Source organism: Leuresthes tenuis, unplaced genomic scaffold (genome assembly GCF_036924035.1).
Source record: "Leuresthes tenuis unplaced genomic scaffold, fLeuTen1.0.hap1 SCAF_23, whole genome shotgun sequence".
Classification (NCBI taxonomy): Eukaryota; Metazoa; Chordata; class Actinopteri; order Atheriniformes; family Atherinopsidae; genus Leuresthes; species Leuresthes tenuis.
This window is the reverse complement of record NW_027325377.1, coordinates 21,318,173-21,342,574: the sequence shown is the minus strand read 5'-3', so window position 1 is coordinate 21,342,574 and position 24,402 is coordinate 21,318,173. Positions and strand designations below refer to the sequence as shown.

At 40.5% G+C, this 24,402-nt stretch overlaps 2 protein-coding genes across 2 annotated transcripts; one reads left to right on the top strand and one right to left on the bottom strand.

Moving 5' to 3' along the window:
- Window positions 1–2,648: 2,648 nt before the first annotated feature.
- On the bottom strand, window positions 2,649–9,544 carry ints13 (integrator complex subunit 13). The gene is made up of 18 exons (XM_072377311.1): window positions 9,106–9,544; window positions 8,956–9,024; window positions 8,573–8,823; window positions 8,318–8,392; window positions 7,991–8,193; window positions 7,654–7,734; window positions 7,431–7,521; window positions 7,213–7,341; window positions 5,941–6,025; window positions 5,402–5,494; window positions 5,098–5,187; window positions 4,738–4,916; window positions 4,487–4,651; window positions 4,207–4,361; window positions 3,863–4,093; window positions 3,586–3,716; window positions 3,055–3,190; window positions 2,649–2,899 (listed from the first exon to the last, which is right to left on the bottom strand). Exons 2-18 carry the CDS (start codon window positions 8,960–8,962, stop codon window positions 2,863–2,865), a joined length of 2,139 nt encoding a protein of 712 aa, XP_072233412.1. The 5' UTR covers window positions 8,963–9,024; window positions 9,106–9,544; the 3' UTR covers window positions 2,649–2,862.
- Window positions 9,545–9,954: 410 nt separating this feature from the next.
- Window positions 9,955–24,379, top strand: ano6 (anoctamin 6). The gene is made up of 20 exons (XM_072377156.1): window positions 9,955–10,229; window positions 13,116–13,186; window positions 13,711–13,839; window positions 15,491–15,556; window positions 15,634–15,921; window positions 16,179–16,292; window positions 16,402–16,517; window positions 16,601–16,735; window positions 16,893–16,995; window positions 17,229–17,289; window positions 17,466–17,611; window positions 17,776–17,853; window positions 18,099–18,327; window positions 18,416–18,585; window positions 18,673–18,770; window positions 18,908–19,038; window positions 19,245–19,450; window positions 20,528–20,730; window positions 21,893–21,998; window positions 22,124–24,379. The coding sequence occupies exons 1-20, from the start codon at window positions 10,139–10,141 to the stop codon at window positions 22,343–22,345; spliced, it is 2,763 nt and encodes a 920-aa protein (XP_072233257.1). The 5' UTR covers window positions 9,955–10,138; the 3' UTR covers window positions 22,346–24,379.
- The last annotated feature ends 23 nt before the right edge of the window (window positions 24,380–24,402 follow it).

Below are 24,402 nucleotides of genomic sequence, written 5' to 3'. Positions count from 1 at the left end.
AAGCTGCTTAAAAATAAAATGTAAATGCTACATGTTCGGATATGTTTTTTAATCCCCTTGAAATCCACAGTCTGACTTTATGCATGAAAAAGTTCTTCTCACAATCCTAGCAGCCACCTCTACAGCAGAATAACAGTAAGGACCGAGCTCTGTTAATGACTGAAGTTCAGGTTCAGTCGAGCTGTAAACATACACTGTTGGTTGAGCTTTGCTGGAAAGACTGTACCCAAAGACTCCAGAAAGACTAACTCTCTCCCATATAAGTATCCAACCAATGTAAGAGAGAGGCTTTTAGAGAAAAAGTTACATGCACAAAACACTGAAACCCCCATCTCTCCTCGCCTCTGTTGAGCAGACAAACATCTACCCAAACAGCACGGCTGCTAACTCTCTCCTTGAGCAGCAAGCCTCATCCTCTTTAGCTAAACGTGCATCAACAATCAGACATATTGTTCACAACACCGTCAGTGCTCTCCCAACAACATGTAGACCACACAGCACTGACCCCCACGCTGGCCTCCCACTGTGTCACTTCCATGCTGACACGCGAACCCGTCCACAGAGAATCGCTCGCCATTCGTCTGACCCCACCAGGAAACCCCCGTCTGGACTGAACCCCTCACAGCCAACCGCACTGACTCAGACAGTCGGCCCACAGTGAATGCACAGGGTATGTCTTCTGCTGCCGATTCCTTCATGACTGTATAGGATTGTTCTGGAAGTTTAGTCATGCAGATCATATGTTGTAATGACTTGACCATGACAGCTGTATGCATTAATGAATGGAACATATGGGGCAATATAGTTGGGGAGATATGATGGTCATGAATCACATAAAAGGAATATATAGAATGAGAGGATTCCTGATACAAGTATGAATATATACCACCAGGGAGAAATGAACTGAAACCACATTTATAAAGAATGTGGTTTATTTTGAGATTTAAAGGAAGACAGATGTGGTTTGTCTGATCTCCTCCGATTGATCCTCCTCAGCAACGTGGCCCCAAAAGCAGAAGCCCAAAGAGAAAAGCTTGTACTTTTCTAAAATTGGCTAAATAGTTGCAACCTGTCACCTAAAGACTTGATAAAGGTTCAAAGTTAAGTTTGGACTTTATGTGGTTTGTCACTTTCACAGGATTGCAGTCATATGAATCATTAATGATATGAAAATATACTGTTTACTCTTTCTAAACCACACGGTTTATCACCAAGAACCTGGTGAAAACCACAGCACTGTCAGATCTGCACTCCACGTCCCCACGTCTGTTTCTTATCCACTCTACAGAGAATTTTAACCATGTCCTGCTCCTGAGCTCCACATCTAAGACGTTAGTCACTGCAATCATCCAAAAAAAGTCCCACCAACTCATCCGTTTCCTCACGTGTCACCATGTTGAATGACTGAGTTGCTCTAAGTCACTCAGTGCTGTGAAACGATCCAAAATTTGCTCCCTGCTCCATCAGAGACGATACAGGATGTGAAGTCTTGGCTAACAACTCAGCAAGTGTCACCAACCACATTAACTGATCGGCTGCCTTTACTTAGCTGGAGTCGAAACTCTCAGCATTCTTGTTGGAACCGTCACTAACGACATCTAAACCAGCTTTTCCCTCTAAGCATCCCGCTTTCAGTGGACGGTACAAAACGTCAAAGGTCACAAATCCTGTTTCTACTGAACAAACTCTCATCTCTGATATCACTGCTATAGACTTATCCCACATTTTTAACTCTCGGTGTTCTTTGGAAAATGGCCAAACACACCCGCAGAGGTTTAGAGAATTTCCAGGTTTCATTGTTACAAACAGCTGTGTCTTGGCCAGTGAGCTTTTCTTCATCAGAACCCCCTGAAATCCTGTCTGGCCCATTGCTCAAAGACACATTCAAGTAGTGGGAATCTGCAAGACATGCAATCAGAGCAGCAAACTCTCAAAGTCTGGTCCCAGGAATAAACACATTTAAATACAGATCCATCAGTACTAAAAGCTCCAAGTGCAACTAATCCTTTTTCAGTATTTCAGTTGAAGAAATACTTAGATCCAACTGCGCCCCCTACTGCTCAGGAGGCGTACACAACATCCTCAGTCACCAAACGCTGAGCCTGGAGCCTTCATTTACATTATGTGGCAAATCTGTGGCGCAGGATGTGAGCAGCTGTATCCCACCAACTGAAAGCAGCTCCTATGAAAGCCCAGTGGCCCAGGCTCTGGACTTTTGGACCACTTTTTCACATGACAAGAACTTTTTCAGACCTTTCTAAGCAATTCTTCAGAGGAATATCTTTCATTATTAAATACGGAAATGTTTTGGAGGGACAAATTAAGTCAAATGAACAGAGACCTTTGTGGGCAGTAAGACTGCAAGCATATGCCATATAATGTCTAATGTACCCCCCAGAGACTTCTGTAGAAGGCTTCACTATGATGCTACACACGTCAATTGTTAATCTGTCCATCATTTGTTGCAAGCAGCTGGAAGCTAATCCAAAACTATCAGCTGCGCATCAAACTGAGAGCAGTAGCAATAAACATGTTCCTATAAAGATGTCTGGGTTTAAAGGCCTCACTCTATTGATGATGAAGGCTTTAGTCGCATTCACCATGATTTGATAAAAAAAAAAAACATTTTTTTAAATCCAACAGCAATCTTTTCTACAGTCGGCTTTTATTGTGTTTTACAATATGTGAACAGCATATCTACAAAATTATGAGTAAAAATGTATAAATTCCCTGTTTGAGTTCACTGTCCCCCACATTTCCATGTCCATGTTTTGGGAGCAGAAGATGACTCCAAACTCATAAAAACACTGGTCCTCAGTTTCATCCTTGAATGAGATGGAGCACTGGAAAGCTGTGGAAACATCATCTGGAGGCCTTTCCATTTTCATGAACATCCATCCTGCAAACAGAGGACATCTCAGTTTAGTGCATGAAAAAAAAATCACAGTGCAAAGGCAAGGCTTGATAGATGCATGTTTATTAAAGCGTATTTCTTCAGCTTGAGAGCAGGATTCCATCCATAAAGGATTGAGCCATTATTTTCTAATGACCCACCCATTCTCGTCTTTGAGGTGCTGGTACAACTCAAACTTGTCGTTGACGGAGCTCGCTCTTCCGCTGAACTCCTGGTGCTTTCTGGAATTGGCCGCAGTGATTCGATTGGTCCACATGGTGAGGAGTGAGACGGGACCTGCGGAGACGGGGCGACAGCTTTAAAACGCTGGAAGTAATGCAAGAAAGTCTGAAACTGCCGAAGACATTAAACGTGTTACTGTTATATGCTGCTGAGATTCATACTCCATATTGTAGTTTTTCCCTTTCATTATAAATGTATTTTCTGAATCCTGGAATACAAAAGTTTTATAAGTAGATGTTTCACGCTTTAAACAAAGTTGAATTCAGCAGCTGGAAATCAGTCATTTGTGTCCATCTTGACTACAAACTAATAAAAATATTTGAAACTGCCTGTGAACACAAAGACCGCAGAGGAAGTCTGTCCTCATCTGGAGGTTTGTTAATGATTTCTCAAAGCTAACTTTGTTTTTGTTTAATTCTGAGCAGAGATAAAATGATGAGCACTGGAACCTTTTGCTCTCTCCGGCGGCTGAACCTCCTCTGCCATCAGGCGTGGCTTCTTGTTGAGCGGCTCCGGTGAGTCCGGGGAATCCTTGATCACCTCTGACTCCTGATCTTCCTTCTCCAGCAAACCCTTTAGTCTTCGGTAAAGTGTAGCACGAGAAAACAGATATTAATGCAAATGCAATTAATTTTGGTGCTTGGGTCAAACTGACATGAAACCCTCATGGTGGGAGAAAGCTGCACATGAAAGCCAACAAACTGTAATCCAACAGAACCTACTGACCTCTCAGAGTCCTGCCAGGTTTTATCTTCTGTCTCTTTGCTGCCATTTTTCTCTGTCTTGTCCTCCTTGTCTTCTCTCTTCCTCCCTCTTTTCTTCCTTTCCTCCTCCTCTGGAGGTTTGCTGCGACAGGCAATGATGCACTCCAGAACTCGCTGGTGTCTGTCAGTGGCGCCGGCGTGAGTTTTCACCAGTGTTTCCAGCTCATTCCACATTATACGGTACTGTTCATCCCTGAAGACAACACCAGTGCAGATGCATTACCACCCCTGCTGGCTGTTTATCTGATGAAACTCGGGTTGATGCTGGAGGATGCTTTTAACAAATGATGTCATGTGATGAAATACCTCTTGGGGCCTTTGCCTCTGGATCCAACTGTGGAAATGGGGAGTGGGTCGTTCTTCCTCTCCATGTCTACCAGGTTATAGACAGTTTTCTGGCAGGTCAAAACGTCCTCCTCAGTGAGAGTTTCTTTCACGATCAGGTTAGCCAAAGGAACCACCTTTTGGAGGAAATCAAGAACACACGCATGCAAAAAAATGAAGATCCGGACATTTAAGAAGTCGACTAGTATGATGGAAATCTCTGCTGGAATTAATTGAGGGAGGAGGCTGAGTGTGTGCTCACCGCCTGCATGTTGAAGATGGTGGTCTGGGAGATGATCATTGGCCAGTATCTGGTGTGACGCTCCAGCTGAGATTTGGCCCTCTCAACGGGTAGCTTCCCCGAAGGATCATGGGAAGACTCTGAAACTGGAGTCAGCCGGTTCTCCCTCATAAATTCACCAAAATCCTGGTGGGAAATTTTTTTCTTTTTAAGTTTACAGACAGAATAATTGAGTCGTTTATTTTAACACAGCGACTGTGAGTTGAACGTACAGTGATTCTGTAGTCCGTCACTCGGCCTCCGCAGCCCTCACTGATGGAGGGCGGGTCCTCTAAGGTGGAGCGGTTGCTGTTGAGCACATGCAGGAAAATCTCGCCTCCATGGCTGCTTAGCATGTGGCTGATGACCTTTGACCCCGACTTCCGCGGCTGTTCGAGCAGCACTGATCGACCTGCGGGAAAAACGAGAGGAAATCATTAAACAAGGCTAACATTAGTTTCCAGATCACCGTGGAAATGGTTTACACATCATCCCAGGAAGAGTCCAAGGAGAGCTGCAACAACAATGAATGGACAAGAAAAATCGATCTGATCTAGATATTTTTTTTTTTAAAAAAGGTTGGTCCAGCTTACCGTTTAGAAGAAAGTTTGTTAAACACGACGAGGGACGACTGTTTACGTCTGTCGGGGAGATGCGATAAGCTCCTGTGCAGTAATGCAGCTCTGCAGTGGGTTTAAGAAAACAAAGATGAAGAGATGATTGATTATTGCACATCGAGTTGATAATACCTCTTTCACTGATTTTTTTTTCTTCCCTAAAAAGGAAATCCTTTAAATCTCTTCTTAAGCCACAACAGCTTCAAAATGACCAAAGGAAAAGTGTAATGGATGCAAAAAAATGAAAACAAACGTGAGAACATGTGCCGACTTCACCCACCGATGCTGTTGGTTCGTGGAGTGCACCATTTCAGGGTCACGGTCTCTTTGAGTCCATTTTCCCGAGTGCTGGTTCCGGCCATATGCAAGTCTCCTGCTCAACAAAAAGACGACATGTGATCAGTCTGGATGAACCAAATCTTAAAATATAATAGTGTAAATAAAACAGAGTATTTATAGAAATGATCTGAAAATCAGTCAAACTATATTCATTTGTAAACTGTACAAAAACGGTGCATCAAATGGTCTTTTTTTTTTAGATGCTTGTTAAAATTGTTAAAAGAAGGGGTGATGCAACCCCACAGCTGTCCAGTTATACAGGGTTAAATACAGGGTTTAAATGTTTTGGAAGACTTTGTACATTAAATCACAGATTTCAAAGACTCATCAGATCAGCTTTCACACAAGGGTGATGTAATAAATAACGAAAGCTGCTTCGAGCCCAATCACTGTCATACAGCTCAACATTAAGCTCAACTGATCAATTAAACAGGAACTCGCACCAACAGCGCTGACATGTACGAAGCGTGAAGCACTCACCACTTTTAAAGAACTCCAGGTGGGCGTCTTTGTGATGCAGGAGCTCAACGTCGTAATTAGCAGAGGTGTTGGCATGCTGCTCTTCCTGTCCGTCCGCACAGACAATAACAACGACCGGTTAGTGTGAAGTCAGCTCTTATAAAGTAGAGTAACACTGCTGATTTCATGTTCCAAAGGGTAAGTGATGATGGACAAAGTGAAAGGAAAATGTTGGCTCGCTCAGTGACTCAAGCATGTCTTCTTCTCCTTAGTTCAGAGACTAGTGTTCTGGTCTGTTTACGCTACTTTGATAGTTGTTTGACTACATAAAAACAAAAAACTATATATTTGGGCTCAGGCATTGAATGCTGGCAATAGGGCTTTAATTTAGTCAAACTGAGAATGATCAAAGAGAATTAGCTATATTTACGGATGGTCATGTAAAAGAAAAAAAGTAATCAAGACAGTACAACTGACAACATCGAGACACTAAATGAAAAGTGTTTGTCATGGAGGGCTGTAAAGGTGTGGGACAGAGAGTCGGGGAAGTCTAGACAAGTTTAATGCCATCCAAACCTAACAGACAATGAGGTTCATAAATAAATCAGGGGAGGAAACGCTGGTCTCATTATCACATGGTCTAAGCTTGTTTTTGTTTTGTTTTAGATTCTCTACATTTGAATTTGTTTAGTACAGTTTTAAGGTGATATTTCGAAACGTAAAAGGCCACTTTCTGCTGTGCAAGATTTCAACTTTCACAGCACAACTCTGCACTCCCAGACCAGCGTTGCCCGTCCTCTGCTCGAGCCTCACCATCAAATCTGTCCGGCAATAGTCAGATAAAAAAAAAAAAGAAGCTCTTAATGATGCTTAAATTAAACACAGTACACGGTGTAAACTCTGCCCCTTCCTTAGTTTGATGTGTGTGTGATCAGAGTACTAACCTGTTCGCAAACATTTAATGTGGGCTAGCAAAACAGAAAATACAGCATGAAACCAGCAGCAGGGTCACAGTCATATCAACATGCAGATGAAATAAACAAAAGGATGAGACTGCAAAATTTCATGCGTTATTTTAGGGAGGGAAGAGCAGATACCTAAAGATTAAGCAAGCAAATGGAATATTATGAGTGAGAAAGGAGAATGTAAGCAATAAAAGAGAAGTGATTGTGCACTAAAATCTGACTTTACTTTTTAAAGCAGCAAAAAAAACATGTCAAAGTTTAAGTAGGTTAAAAAGCAATGAGCAAAACCACACACGAAAGGCAGGAAGAAGAAGAAAAAGCTCTTTACTTTCATGGGGATGTTTGTTATGGTGGTGGAAGCCAAGTCAAAGTGCTGCTGCACGAGAATGTTGAGTTTGGAGGCCAGGTGCCTCCCAGCGCGAACACTGTGAACCTCGCTGGTGAGCAGAGAAGAGATCTGGAACAGCAAGAGAGCGGTAAAGTTAGAACTGACAGCTGTGACAAGATAAGGTTAGATGTAGCTGAGCCCTAGGGTTTTTCTCCCACCTCTTTTTTGGGTCGGTCAGACACCAGTGTGTCCTCACCCTGTGGGTAGATGTGAATTAGAACCAGGTCACACTGCTGGATGGCCATCAGCCTAAAAGTCCCAACCACCAAACCACAACAAGAAATAAAACCAAAGGTCAAATCCAGGAATGGGTATGATCGATAAATATTTCACAAATTTCTTCACCAACTCAAAGATCCCTTTTTTTCGCAACCTGCTGACCTGTCTGAGCTTGCTGCCAGCTTGTTCTGTTCTAAAATGGTTTCCTGAATGCAGTCCTCCAACATCCGCACATGAGTATCACTGTTGGTAAAATACAAAAAGAGAAAAGATGTATGACATCCTCTAAATACGAACAGGTAAAGTGACAACATCTACGTGCTATGGATAAACTGTAAAGCTGGGGGCCACTGGGCATAGAATGTAATGAAATTATCGTCTTTACTTTAAAGAGTAATATTTTCAATTCATAAGATGAACAAATGAGTAAAGCATTTGTTGCATGTGACATACTTCTTAGAAAACCTCTGATTAATGCCTTGTTACTGGCAGCATTTACCTTTTCGCATTGGTTAGGCAGATAATTCGGCCTCTGTTGGCAACTCTCTCGGCAGTTTCCATCAGAGTTGTGCGTCTCTCGTGCTGCAACTCTGTGATCTTGCACAAACACTCCACTGCAGCAACCAGTCCGTGCAAGATGCTGCAACACTCCGGATCCTCACGTGGATTGGGCGGCCCAACAGCTGCCAGAGCTGACATGAGCTGCAAAGACACGGAGGGAAACTACCTAATTCAGGAGAAGACTTCTGCACGAAAATGATCGCTGTCATTTTGTTGAAATGGCTCCTTAGTAACGTTTAGTGGTCAGTTGTTTTTTTTGTTTTACCTCATGAGTGCTCTGATCTTCCCGCCTCCAGCTGTTCAAGATGTGGAATTCTGAATCACTCACTATGTAATTAACCTGTAAAGGACAGAAAAAGTCAATGGCACTATCGACATCACTGATGCACCCAGATTAGAGTCACTAAAACACTCAAGACTTTGAGTGTCCCTTCAAAAATGTTTACTTTTTTTTCCCCATTACATCACTTCTGCAACCCAGTGGTGGACAATAAGCTTGGGCTGCAAAAACAAAGCTCACCAGTTTGTCCACTGGGTAAACATCGTAGAGGATTCGGCAGTACTCCATGGAGCACTCGACGGCACAGGTCCACAGTGACTTGGACACCGGCGCCAAAGGAATAACCCCTTGAGCTCGGCTCTTTGTCAGCACGTCGCACTCCACCTGCTGACGACTTGACTCTGCCATGTAGGGACAGTGGTCCACTACAAAGACGGTCTTGTGTGCCACTGAGAACATCTTCATTTTGCAAAACTGCAGTGTGTGCTGATCTGGAAGAATGATAGAAGAACTCAGTAATGTTAAGCCCTGGTTATCAGAAATCTAGCAGCATACACATATATAACAAGCGGTGATTATATCATTCTTATCTGTCTCATAGGCTGCTGTTAGTTTGTCCTTACATGACATCCGTGACAGTTATCACTCAGGCTTGCTCTACTTCTGCTCTCGCACGGCAAAATCCACAACACCTAAAGAAATATAATTCAGTTCATTCCATGGTGGTTGATTTCATACAAAAATTTCATATAGATCAGTCACTGTGAACTCACCTGGATAAAAACCTATCAGCAGACAGCTTTCTGGTCATTAAAAACTCTAAAGCTTCAGTAAACCGGAGGATGCTCTCTTAGAGCTAAATTTAAAAACTTAAACTCCCTGTCAGGCTGCTAGGACATGTTTATCATGACCAACTCCGAATCATCTGCGAGCTGAAGTCACCCGATCTGCTACAGTAGCATGTCATAGGCCACTGCGTTAGCCCGTTAGCTAAGACTATATGGTTTTATGTATTCGCTGATTCACGTTTACCATCAGCAGTGGGGAAAAAACACTCGTATGTTATTGTATAATACTGAGCTAAATGTCTTCTAAGTAACTAACGAGCCTGCAAACATTAGAAAACACTTGTACATACTTGGAAGAGACATGTACAAACAATGCACTTAAAGCCGTTCCAAGCTAGCAGGTTTGTTATTGGTGGAAATGTGTTCTGTGACGTTCCCTCGTCATTTCCAGTCCCCGAGTCAAATAGTAAGTTAGAATAGTTCCTACCTCATTTGGGTATAACCCAGGTTGACGTTTGAAGTTCAAACTGATTTCTTAAGTTCTTAGAAGTTTTAACTCTCGACCTGCTTCCCTGTCAAGCTTTGCTTTGGCAATAATTTTCGTACAATGAAACTGCAACAGTAATTTCACGTTTGACTTTGACTTGAATTTGAATTTGACTACGACTGAAAGTTGTTTTTCTACACGATATCCAATTAATAGGCTGACTTGTGTTGATAAATGTCTTTAAAACGAGTGTTTCCAACAGTGTAACTACAGTGGGCGTAACTGTTAAAATCGACGGAGCCTTCTACCCTCCGCCTCCTCCCACCTACCCCACCCTTATGATTTTCATTTTCTCAAGCCTCAACTTGACCAAACTTTAGCTGTTTCAAGCTGTGTAGTGAAATAAAGCAGGAATGTGTGGGAGACGCGGTTCCGCTTTGAAACAACAGCACTGTACTGCCGATCTATGTCTGCTAATGTAAAGAAGTTTATGTTTTTGGTGATGTGACTGAGCCCCTCGATCTGGAAACTATGAACGAAAGCGACATCTTAGAGATGGAGTCCGTCTCTGACATGGAGGAGATGGGTGACACGGAGATGGGCATGATTGAAGAGGAAGTTGGTGAGACTGCCACTTTATCTTTCGCAAGACACAATTTTTGCTTTTGTGTGCATGTGCTGACGTTCTGTCTGGTTTCATAGCAGCTTTCACGTGATGCTGTCCGTCAGATAGTTGAAGTATTCATCCATCATTTCTCTAGTTAAAGAGCATGGTTTTTATATGTAACCTTTAAACCTATTTGAGGTCAATCTACTGATTTTATCTTTCGCATCTTACATTATTACACACAAAAGTTTACAACTTTTACACACAGATCATGGGTGTGGGTTCCATTGTGTCTTCTCCTTTAAAAGGTTGAGTGAGCAGATAATGCAAACTACATGCACGAGAATAACCGTTCAGCACATGGCGCATGTCGCACAAATTTGCACAACAATCTGTAATGTATGAAAATGTGCCTTTCAGTTAGTAATTCACCACCAGTTGGTAAATAAATCCCAAGATGCGGCTCCTCTGAGAAGCTACAGACTAGCTGGAAGAGATTTCATTTGTTGTCACTCTTTTGTTATTTGGATTTTTTAGATTCCTGCGACTACAGACTGGAACAGTGAGATAACCGTTCAACAGAAGTTGCTCTGGCTCGTCTCTGAAGCAAATCTTAAAATAGACGTGCTGGAGCTTAACAATGTGTGCCTTTAGAAAGATTGGATAGATTCTTTCTCCTGTAAGCTCCTTTGTGTCTGTCTGGTTTTTAGCAACACGTGTATATTGAGATATATATTTCTAGGAAGCTCTTTACTGACTGAAAGATCAGTTTGTTTTTGGCAAAAGTCATGAGCAATGTATTAAAAATCCATCACCACATGGAAATGACAACAACATGTCAGAGTGCACTCCCTTTGATGGACTGATGAATTATTAACTTATTTTCTGATCATGCTGTGTGAAGTATACCGGCCCCTTTATTACATTTAGAGTCACTTCACTTTCATGATAAACAGTGATTCAGGAGCTGGACATCAGAACAGATCGACCTAGTGCTGTCTTTACAGTGTTGTAAACTGGATGCTGCATCCATGACACAGCTGCTGTAGCTCAGTCATGGAAACAGCTCTGTCACCTGTACCACTGAACCAATACTGCCAGTCATCTGCTGGAAGTTTTTGCACCAGTCTTATCTCGCTTGGTGATGGATTGGCAACCAGTCCAGGGTGTACCCCGCCTCTCGCCCAGTGACAGCTGGGTTAGGCTCCGGCCCTCACACGACCCTTAATTGATTTAAGTAGGAAAAGAAAGTGGATGGATGGATGATCTTATCTCACATGGAGAATACACAATTACAAGCTACCAAGAATTGTTTTTATAGGTTTCTATTTGAGTTGTTATGTTCCTGGAGATTACATTACAGTCCATTTGTGACAAACGCTACACATTCCCAGTATTTCATGTTGGTAAGCATTTCCTGTCTATTTTTTTTCTTCTCTTGTAATGATCTCTAGAGAGGAAGTTAATTCTCAGTTGGTGGGTTGTGGCAGAGCAAGATATTTTTAAGTGTAGGTGGCACGTTTTGGTCTTAGTTTCTATATTCTTTTGGAAAAGAATCAGACTCACTGCTTCGCTGTGGATCGATTCCGTGTTTTTTTTCCCTGGGGTTTGTGTTGAGAGTTAACCTGTGAGATCTTAAAAAAACATCCAGGATTCAGATTTGTCGAGGCATCCGGTGTTTGATTTCCAAGTGGACCTGCTGAAGCCAAAAAAAACAAAGAATAAAAAGATGCCTTGACTGTTCAACTAGAGTCTGAACTGTCAAAATGCAAAGTTAGAGCTCTGTCTTTGTCAACGGAAAGTCTTACATGATTTCCCACCATGTTACTATGGCCAGTGTTTTGAAAACAACATCTGTCCTTAGTTAGTATTCCACTTTAATGGCAGGATTACAAGACTTTCCATATTGGATGTTGTGTCATCTGTTTTGCACTTTGACACATTTATCAAGTTTATGGTGGAGCATGCATTGTTTTCCTTTTATGTTTTCAGGGGTTTTGATGCTGTAAACTGAGCATTTAGCGGGCGACGGTGACATATCCCTCCTCTTTTAATCCCAAAGGGTTGTACAACCTTGAGGAGAGCGGGGAAATTGTCTGTGAGAGTTTTAAAAGTATCAACAGGAACAGCGCATTTAGGGAAATGAATAATCTTCGAGGCTGAATGTTAATGTTGTTGTGGTCAGTTTCCTGGAGAAAACGCAGCTGAGCAGGATGAAGCACAAGCAAAGCATAAATATATACCTGTATGTGGAGGGTTTGCATCAACGATAACCTTCATTATTATACAGCAGTTTTACGCTAAAACATCCAGAACAGAAAGCTATGTTGAATCATTCTTGTGAAGTTTTATGGGCTTATTAGAGGGAGTTTGGATATCTGTGTTTATTCTTTTTACATTTATACTGTCAACATCCACAAAAAAGGTGTCTCTTAAGGAATGAGATTTGATGTAAATCAGGTTATAAATGATATTCCTGCATGAACATTTTAAATTTGTAAATCTCTCTAGAATATAGATAAGCATAAAATGTGAAAGTTTAGTGCACGGAGGGCTAATGAAATGGACATTTCTGGCTCAGAGTTTGAGAAAACTTTGGCACTACAGCTGTGAAGGACATGATTAGTAAGATTTCACTCGTGTGTATTACTTCTATTTGTGGGTGAAAGTTTGAACCAACCTATATTGCCACAAAACCTCCCTGCTGAAATTCAAACTGTTATTTATTGTTTGCTGCATTTTTTTGTCTCTATGCTTGCCTCCAGATTGGCAAGGTAAGGCAAGGCTCATTTATTTACATAGCACAACTAACTGATAAGGCAATTAAAAGCATATATATATTTGTTTTATATTAAAAGGGGATCGTATCCTTATCCACGCGCCTGGTCTTTTTCTTCACAGTGTACCCTCAGGAGTTTTTACCCACATATCACTCTATCAAAGAAGGAGCAACAGTAGCCAAAGCACACCTGGTGAGCCACCACTGTCTGTTGATGTCGGTCTAAAGAGTTATCTGCATCTGTTGGTTGTACACTTACTGGTGGATTGTACTTGTACTTGATATTATGATGACTTCTTAAATATCTGTCTTTCCTTTCCTAAATTTCTTTGGTAGCAATAAAAAATTAAGAGAAGGAAGGAAGGAACAATCAGGACACTCTAACATGAGAGGCAGCTCTCAAGATAGTTGCCAATTTCAGCGAGAGCTTTATTCATGCCTTGTGTTGTCACAAGTCTTTTTATGTGGAGAGAGGGAGGGAAGGAGGCAGAGGGCGGGTAACCTAATGTTTGTTGACATTTCCCATTTCCCCTTCAAGTCCAACATCAGAGATGAAATTAGCCCGTCAAGGACGGCTCTAAACAATATCTCGGCTCGGACCGTCTAAAAACTGTCCTTTTGCTCTTCATGGTGTTCAACATGTATGACATTATGGAGGAGGAGGAATATGACTTTCAGCCAGTAGAGCTGCCCGATGATCCCTGTTTTTGCCCTCAGGTGGACTTCAATGACAAACCAGACTCCTTATTCTTCAATGACGGCGTGCGGAGGATTGATTTCATCTTGGTGTATGAAGATGAGGACAAGAAGGACTTTGACAAGAGGCACACATTCCAAAGGCGTAAAGTAAGTTTTTTCGTCTTTCTGACCCACTTGGTTCAGTATAGTATTTATATACGGTATAACATACAAATATATATATATATAAAACAGCTGTAGGTACTGTTAAGTACTGCAGATGTTCCTTTGATAAGTCAAGTCAAACAATACTTACACAGTTAAAGATCTGCTAAAGAATGTGGTTCTAAAAACAGTGGATTTTAGATTATGTCTGAAATAAAAATATAAGCTTACCTTCCACTGTAAAAGGTTTTTGATTAAAACTTTATTTTCTGGTGTTTTATCGGGTTATTCATAAGTTCCTTTTAGAAGATATAAGGCCGTGCATTATTTGTAAAAGGTGTTTTGTATTTGCGCCAGGATGACAGTGTTTGACTTTAAACTATTTACCTGTGACTGTGAAGAAGATTAAACATCGCTTCGACGTTTGGAGTGTTCAGTTCAGCCGTCTGCTTTAGGACTTTAGGAAGGGAGGAAGAGCAAATGAAGAACATCGTTCCTTCACTTAGACCACCGAAATGCTTTGCAAGCAAACTCAGATCAGACCAGTTTGGTCACAAGTTTTCTCGTCTAAACTCTGCCTGACAGTATTATTTATCAAAAATAAACTTGTAAATTCAGTTTTTAAGTGGAGAAAGAACTGAAAACTGAGGCATGAGCTGGTGTACTCAGGTGTGTTTGTTGCCACCACTCTTTCACAATGGGCTTACTTTTTGTTTGCGCAATATAATGTGTGGTGAAACTATGGAACTATTCACATTAAAGACTTACGGTGTTGCAATTTAAAGCCTCGAGAAGTTTTGAAATTGAGAATGTCTTCTGTGATTTATAAAATCATGATGCGTGTTCAAGTCTTTGAAATCTGATATGATAGAGGGAGCTTCTTTTCTGCAGCAGGTAGTGTAAACTGAAAACATGCCCTGCAACACAACCCCTATCTGTAAAAGCCGATAAGCCAGTTTGAGGTAAGTACTTGGAAAACCCAGCTGGTTCAATCAGTCAAAGTCAGAGCTCGTGCCTCCTCGCTGCAGATCCAACGCAGCTGAAGAAATGTCTCATTCACAATCATACCAGACCAAACCAAAGCTCCACTGACGTGTGAGCTGCTCCGCCGTCTCCGTCAGACACTCCCTTCATGTTGTTTTTTCACTGTCAAACTCGTCCAAACAGACGTTTCGCAACCTTCTTTTGCTCCTACTCTGGCTCAGTTGAGATGGTGGTGCACAAATTACTTAGATGATGCAAACTTGACTTTCTTGAATATAAGTTCAGTGTTTAATTTTCTCTTCTTTTCAAATTTCCTGTTTGTCTTGGACACATTTAAAAAAAAAAAAACTAAAAAAAAAACAGCAGGTTGAAACAAAGCCAGTCATTACAATGAAATAGTAGAAATGTATATAAGTGTCCATCAAAATTTTTATTCACCTTGAAAGAATAAACCATCTGGTTTGATAATGATTTTTAAAGCTAAAGAGCTTTTCTATTCTCTGTAGTTAGAAAAATTAATTGTGCTCATTCACAGGATTAGCTGATCTTGGACAAATTGGCACATCAACACACACTTGTGTCTGTGCTCCAGAATCAGGATCATCTGCAAGTCTTTTAACTAGAAGCTCACTGGAGCTTTTCTGTTGTTTTGTTTTTTGTCTCCCTGAAGAGGCGGCGAGAGTACTTTGAGGCCAGCTTAATGAAGATGGGCTTGGAGTTGGAAGCCACACACTCAGTAAGTTGAAAGCCATTTGAAGCTTGTTTCTCTTCCCGTCTCTCCTGTTTAAACTAAGCTCTCACTGTGTTCTGCAGGTAGTGAATGAGAAACTCATATTTGTGAAAGTTCACATGCCGTGGGATGTGCTGTGCACCTACGCTGAGGTCCTGCACATCAAGGTTCCCATCCAGCCCAACGACCTGTCCTCCCGCCCCTCCATGTGGCGCTTTTTGTCCTGCATCACCAAGCCCTTTTACCCCAGTGAAGACCTCATCAGCAAGGAGACGGAGTTCTTCACAGCGCCTTTTGAGAAAGACCGCCAGGAGTACTTCTTAATCAAGGACAAAGACCTCTTCTTCACTCCTTCCATGAGGAGCAGGATGGCAAGTTGCAACATGCTGTTTCAGTCTGTTCAGGCTGCCAGCAAGTTCTTTTTTTATGAAATGGAATTAGTAAAAAGATCTTTATGGGGTTTGTAAACATCGTCTGCTCAGTGAATTCATGGATTTCATTTTCTAAATGTATAAAAAGGCAGTTAAAGTAAAGCCCATTTGAAGTTACAGAAATCATATTATTATCTTACATGATTGAATGATAGCATATGGTGAAGATAACATGTAAGCTCTTCTTCTTTTCTCAGGCGTATTACATCCTGAGCAGAGCCCCCTATGAAATCCGAGGGAGCATCAAGAAGTTTGGCATCACCAAACTGCTGGATGGTGGAGTGTACAAAGCCGCATATCCCCTTCACGATGTAAGTCTTGTTTACTTTGCTAGTTGTCTGCATGCTGTAGTATATTGCTGTGGTGCTAGTTTACTGGACACAAAGTGATTTGTATAATGCTTCTGTTTTGTTATTTAAGTGTAGGTTCAATGTCAGATCCGAAGAGGACGGTTGTCCCAGTGAGAGATATCAGCTCTATCAAGAATGGGCTCATCCCAAGAGCTTCTACAAAATGCAACCACTTGACCTCATAAGGTGCGCCTGTGGTGTTCGTAATCTTCTCACGAAAATGTTTGAAACTGTACCCTTCAACAAAGAACTGTTTGTCCTCCCCACAGGAAGTATTATGGGGAGAAGATCGGGATTTACTTCGCCTGGCTGGGTTTCTACACAATAATGCTGGCTCTGGCTGCTGTTGTGGGACTGGGCTGTTTCATTTATGGATACAACACTCAAGAAACCAGCACCTGGAGGTACTGCAAATGATGAAGTACATGGAATGTTTAGTAGATTCAATTAAGCCTACAAATGACGATCATACTTATGTTTCACATCGCTGTTAATCTTTGCAACGTTCGTTTTTAGCTGACCCTTTCTAATAATGTCTCCCATGTGTGTGTAATACTTCAGCAAAGAGGTGTGCGATCCTGATATTGGAGGACGGATTGTAATGTGTCCACAGTGTGATTTCTGCAAATTCTGGACATTAAATAGCACTTGTGACACTTCAAAGGTGAGTTTTATTTCATTTAAGCAGTAAACCTATTGTATTTTTACTCTGATCGATCTGAATTAACAACACTTTGTGTAGCTTAGTTCTTTATTAGATAAAAGTTGATTAAAGTTAATCGTAGAATATTATGATTTTTACGGTCGTGTCAGCAGTATTTTCTGAACTTCACATAGTTTTAGTGTGTTGAGCTGCTGTTTTACTTGTTTATTTTTTTGTCTTTCTCTTTTTTTCAGAAACTTTGCATATTTGATAACTTTGGAACTTTGGTGTTTGCCATTTTCATGTCAGTCTGGGGTAAGCTTCATACACTTTCAGCTTGTTGTTAGTTTCACTGCCTTTGCTTTTATCAAAGTCCGAATAAACCTTCGAGTCATGTCACACCTGTAGCTCAGGCAGATTATATGTGTTTAAAGTGTTGCTTCCTTTGCTGAGCAGCTTGTTTTTTTCCTGGCTCCTTTCTTTTCCTGTAGTCACTTTGTTCCTGGAGTTTTGGAAACGTTACCAGGCGGAGTTGGAGTACGAATGGGACACTGTGGAGTTTCTGGAGCAGGCAGAGCCCCCTCGCCCAGAATATGAAGCCAAGTGCATTTACGAGAGAAAAAACCCTGTCACGGGGGTGAGACACGCTTTTTTTTCTCCAGCTTATCCTGAATCTTTTAGGAAATTGTCTCACTCTTTTGTGTTTTTCTATAGTTAAAAGATAGTGTGTTGGAAAAAAAGGTGTTTCATGTGTTGTTTCTTTTAATGTTCAGTGTTTCTAACTGAAACTTTGTGATTCAGGTGAAAGAAAAAGTGCCGTACACAGCCTGTGGACGATGCGTTCGACTGTCCATAGGAATAGGGACTGTCTTATTTTGGGTAATTATTTTTATTGCAGTTTACTCTGATGGTGTCTGAGGTAAAAAAAAAAAAAAGTAGTGTGTTCTGCCTGTTTAGCTTAGAAAAGTAAGTCAGATTGAATCAATTTTATTGATATTGATTTGTCTTTCTAAACTAAACTTTTAATTTATATTTAATGGTAATTTAGACAATGAAATGTTGAATGAAACAAAAACAAAAAAAAGGCTATACAATAATGTTTTCAATTGCTTTTTATTCTTTAGATTATGCTGATCCTCGCTTCCATTGTGGCCATCATTGTGTACCGGCTGGCTGTTTTCATTACCTTCTCATATAATCTCAGAAAAAATGACCTGAAGAATTTAGAGCCAATAAAGGAGTATGTGACGCCTCAGATGGCCACCTCCGTCACAGCTTCCCTCATCAGCTTTGTTGTCATCATGATCCTCAATGTTCTCTATGAGCGAGTCGCCATCTGGATCACGGATTTTGGTGAGTTGATGCTGTATTGGTAGTTTTGCCCTCTCCTGAGGAGAACATGGATCAATCCTCAAACTTTTCATCTCTGATTCAATCCCAGAACTTCCACGGACCAAGACTGACTACGAGAACAGCCTGACACTGAAGATGTTCCTCTTTCAGTTTGTCAACTACTACTCCTCTTGTTTCTACATTGCCTTTGTAAAAGGAAAAGCAGTTGGCCATCCTGGAGACCCTGTTTATTTGCTGGGAAAATACAGAAATGAGGAGGTACTGTCAGTCTGACTAGCTTAGCTCTAACTTTAACTAACTTGCTAACTTTTGACCTCTGACCTCTTGTGTGCCTTGCTTTTTCAGTGTGATCCCGGTGGTTGTCTGATCGAGTTGACCACTCAGCTCTCCATCATCATGGGGGGAAAGGCCATCTGGAACAACATCCAAGAGGTCTTGCTACCGTAAGCAGTCGGAATCAAAGAGCTCTTTTCTGACTGAATGTCAGACAACGGACAACAAACAGCCTGTGTAAATTTCCCATTGTCTTACTGACACTAAACTACTGCTGCTGTGTGTGACCTCTTCCTGTGCTTCACAGATGGTTGAAGAATCTGATTTCCCGCCACTGCTCTCGTGCGGCCTCAGAAAAGGTGAAACCTCGCTGGGAGCAGGACTACGAGCTCCAGTCCATTTCAAAACTGGGACTATTCTATGAATATCTTGAGATGGGTAAGATGGCCATAAAACTTCACCCCCCCTGTATTTTCTGTTACATCTGCAGCTGTAGCTCAGGAGCTGGTTGCATGTGCTGTGGTTCACTCCAAATGAATTTATAAAGTTTATCTATCTGTAGGAACTTAAACGGATGAAAGTTACACTCTTGTACCAGGTGTAGTGGAGTTCTGGATGATGTAATTCTGCTTTATCCCTGGCAGTCATCCAGTTTGGCTTTGTGACCCTGTTCGTGGCCTCCTTCCCTCTGGCTCCGGTTCTTGCTCTGCTCAACAATCTGTTTGAGATTCGGGTGGATGCTTGGAAAATAACAACTCAGTGTCGTCGCAATGTGCCAGAGAAGGCCCAGGATATAGGAGCCTGGCAGCCCATTCTTCAAGGTGTTGCCATCTTGGCTGTTGCAACAAATGTAAGTTTGTTTTCAAAGTTCTTTCTTAGTTATAGTTGTGCTGTATATGTTCCAGTGTCAGCCCTGCAGTGAAACATTTGTAAAGCATTATATTCATTTTGTCCTCAGTTTTATGTCATTTCATGTGAATGTGCACCTCTCTATAACATAACCTTAATTCCTTAATTCTTAATTAACCCTAATTCCAAAAATGTTTGGACACTGTAATATGTCAATGAAAAGATCAGAAACCAATGTTTTGTATGAAAGTAACAGAAAACATTTCAAATGTTGAAAATAAGACATTTTAATATCTCATGAAAAAGATATTAGTTTGTCTTGGATTTGATGGCAGCAACATGTCTCACAACAGTTGGGACAGGGCCATGTCTACCTCTGAGTAGCATTCCCCATTGTTGTCTGATATATATGTTTCTTGCTGCTGAACAGTCTTGAGTCTTCTTTTTCGAATGTCTTTCACCAAATGTTTGTTGTGAAAGACTGTTGTTGAAAGGTCTGGATTGCATGCATGGCAGTCCAGTGAAATAACTCTTCGACTATGAAGCCATGCTGTTGTAATGGATACAGTATGTGGTTTCGCATTGTCTTGCTGAAATATGCAAGGCCTTTCTCGAAAAAGATGTCTGGATGGGAGCATATGTTGCCCTAAAACCTGCATCTGCCTTTCAGCACTGATGGAGCCTTTTTTTAGATGTGTTGTTTGTGTATATCAAATTCAAGATAAGCTATTATAGCTTAGTAAACAGTAAAATGTCTCACTTTCACCAAGTAAAATCATCTTTCATCGTGTTCTATAATACAGCATTGGTGTATGAGATTTGCAAATCACTGCATGCTGTCAGCCTAGAAACAGGCTTCTTTAGTTTAAAATTGAAAATAAGCTCCACAAAAGACATCTCTAACCGAGAGGCGTAACAGGTTGTAGAAAAGAACACTGGTGTCTTCACTGTGTTTGCTTGTAAAAGCTTTTTTTGGAATCACATGAAGATTACTATTAATTTTACATTGACTGGAATATGCTTGACAACCAACTTCCTGCTTTCACAACACTCACTCAGTGTTCTTGTGTCTCAACAGGCTATGATCATTGCTTTTACATCAGACATGATCCCGCGGTTGGTCTACTACTGGTCTTTCTCTGTGTACCCATATGGAGATCACACTAACCACACCATGCAGGGTTACATCAACAGCTCCCTGTCAATATTCAACATCGACGATTTGCGCCAAAATCTAACCGAACTCAAAGTGTCTCTCCCTTCCAACCTCAACACCTGCAGGTAAAAAGACAGACCCATCTGCATCTGTTCTGTTTATATTTCTGTTGTGTGTAAGAACAGCAGGTTTATTTCTTATGTTGAACTTTCATTAAATTCCATACTTTTCTGTTCATTTAAACAGAGGTATACTCTAACAGGTTCCCTAAATAGTACTGAAATGATGACATATACCCCACTTTATATTGCCATTATTTCAGATGATATCATTAACAGCTGCATACCTCAAAAGGAGGAACAGAACTCTACTGTAGCATGTTGCATTTGAGCAGAATCAGCTTTCCAGCTATCACTCAATGTCTCATATTCATGCACGTAAACTTAAAAAGGAATAAACTGTCTCGATATAAAGGTGTAATATCAACCGTGCATTCAACACAGATTCCTGCTGTCATGTGTGTGATCATATGATAGGTTTACAGTTTAATTAAGTTGATAGATAGGTTGGGTTGTAGAGATTTGAACACACAAACTTATATGTTGCATGGTGGATAAACTGTATAATGGCCTAAATCTTTGGTACACACATGTTAAGCATGTCATATATATATATATATATGTCTTGTCTGATAACCTGCTGCAGTGTCTGCGTTAAATATGCTGACATGGCTTCAGGTAGTAGATATATATGCAGGATCAAATTTCTAGAAAGAAAAGGTAGAGACTGAAGTGGGCAAAGGACCCTCAACATTGGACTGCAAATGACAGAAACTGAGTCTTAGATAGACTGTCAAAGTGTGAGATCTTTGGTTTTTTATGTAGTTTATGCCACTTCAGACAACCCAACCCCATTTCCATAGAACCTGTTTGGAATGTGGTTGACCAGAGGGTGTGAACCACACAGCCAACAAATGCACAGTTGCTCCGTGTTTGTCTTCAAACCACATGTGGAGAAATGACAGCAGACCACAAAGAAAAGCTTCTTGGCAGAATAGTGTTCAGAGCTTTAATCAAAGCCAAAGGTGGCTGTTTTCATATAAACATATTTTTACAATATTCTAAGTCAGTAAAACTGACCTACAGTAATTTTAAGCTGAAATTATATTTTTTAACTTTATTATATCATAATATATAAACATAAAATGAAATAATAGCTAACTTATGTCAGGAACACATGCACAGCAAATTGTCTGAGTCTGAAAAAATAAAAAAATGTCTCTTTTAGGTATCGAGATTATCGGTTTCCTGGAGGACACCACAGGCAGTACGAGCACAACATCTTCTACTGGCATGTGGTTGCTGGTAAAATGGCATTCATAATTGTTTTAGAGGTGAGTAAAATAATTCTAGATTAACCGGAGATCATTCTGACGAAAAAGAAAAGATTTAACCCACTGTTATTAGAACATTTAAAGCATGTCAGACTAACGTCTTCATCTTTCTTCTCTCATTGCAGCACATTGTTTACTTCACCAAGTTCATCCTGTCCTACATGATCCCAGACGTCCCATATGCTGTCAAGGAACAAATCAAACGAGAGAAGTACTTGACCCAAGTGATTCTCCACGAGACCAACCTGAAGCTGGTGACCAAACGTTTGAAACCAACCGCAGATGAGATTTTCAGCCGCGCAGAGGCAAACCTTGCAAATGAGGAGATGGAGATGGATTCCTCATAGAAAACAATGGAGAAGGACATCAGACTATTTTAGCTGTATAACCAGGAAGTGGTTTTCTGTTTTTACACAGTATATTAATTATTACTAATTTTTTTTCTGCATCCACAAACGATTGTTTACATCCTGCTCAACACTTTAACCTGATCCATCTCACCCCTCTTTGTAGCCATCCATTCTTCTATTCTTCTCTTTTTCACGTACTTGGGAAGTCCTAACTCAGCTTCACCCAAGGCAGATCACCCATTCTGACCTCTATTATCCACCAATTACAAGACACCGTAGATGAGCCAATCAGATGATATTCATAATCATCTACATCCTCATTCACATTACCTAAAATTTTTCATTAAACCAGCAAACTCACATGTTTTCATGTGGCACAAGGTTTGGACTTATGTTGTGGACAGCTGTATTAAAGAAAACTTCTTTTTAAACAAAGTTATAGACTTAGAAAGAAGGAACCACTAGGCTCTTGTCTACCATTTTAACCACTATCCTAAACTGTCTCACTGAAGTCGGGCAGGAAAATGCAAATGGCCTCTACCCTGTTCACTTAGAGTGTCACTATTCTGGGGTTATTAAGTGAAACTTGCCCATTTTGTTTGCATCAGACTGAATATTCGGTAACAGATGGAAGTTGTGAAACAACTTTTGTGCCATCTGATCAATAAGTAGCACTGTGACCACAAGGCTGTTTGTCTTAAGGCATTTGGGCATTATAATCTATTTAGATTTAACTTTTAAACAGCAACATTTATAGAGAAGGTTAAGTCTAAAAACTAAAATGCAGAAATTGTGTTCTTTTCCTCTCTCTCAACGTCTGTTGGACTATATCAGCAGATGGGAATTTGCTAAGTGGTTAAACAGATGGATCAATTTAAATGTATGATCAGTCACTAATAAAGCACTCAAGGTACTTGTTTGAGCCAGAAAAATCTTTTCTTTTTTTCTCAAAATGATGGCTGCTTTTATCATTGGAGTCTTTCAGTTTTGTGACTGTTACATTTTAGCCTGGCTGAATCCCTCTGCTCTTACCATCCATGCAGCTTTCTTTTCTGAAATTCTGCTGTTAAATATCAGTATTGCATGGTACAAATGTCCACCTCTTGGGAACACAATGCAATGACAATAAAGTGTTTTGTTGTTGTTTATACTCTGATAAAAGCCAATGTAATCTATGTTGCACAGGTGGAGTCCCTGGGTGTTAAAATATACTTTGTTTAAGCTGTGCTCTTCTAACCAAATGTGCTTGGGAGACAATTTACCTTAAGATCAGTTTGGAAACTGATCTTAAAACATATTAATTATGCATGTATGTTGATTAATCTAAGTTTGCAAATGTACACGAATAGGTGCCTCATGTCAAATCCTATTCAACTTAACTTGGGTAATGACTGCAACAGTATGAAGTGGTTTGTCTGTTGATCTGAGTACAAACTCTTTTTCTGCTCGTGCTTGATATTGTTTTGTCAGCTTATGCACTGTTTTGTCTGAGCTACTTTTAGTTACAGGGTCAAATTCCTGTGCCATAACCACTGGACTGTGTGTTATATTCTTAGGTTTCCTGTGTATTAACCAAAACTGTATCATACCTTTGACCCTAAACAATGGTGTTACATCCACTATGTATGAAAGTTATATCATTTAACATCTGTCAGCAAAATCTGATGCATATCTGCATTGTTTTTTTTATTGATATTTTCCCTGAATTGTTTCTTTTTTATCTGTTGTTTGTATTGTGTTAAAGCAAAGGGCTTAAAAAGTAAAAGCTTTCCACCATTTTATATTTTACTAAGTTTTACTCTCAGTTTTTTAACCTCTTTCTCTTGGTATTTGTTCTTGCAGTGATTAGACGATATCAGCATGTCTGAATCACTTTTATTCAGACAGAAATGAGTCATGAGCACAATATTGCTGAAGTACCAATGTGGCTGGATTGTGTCCAAAACATTTCTAGTCTGTGGCTCCTTCTTCAATGGGTCAAGTCCAACAATTCATTGAGTGGATTAATATGAAATCACTTGTCTAATTTTATGTTGGTGATAATTTAGTTTTGC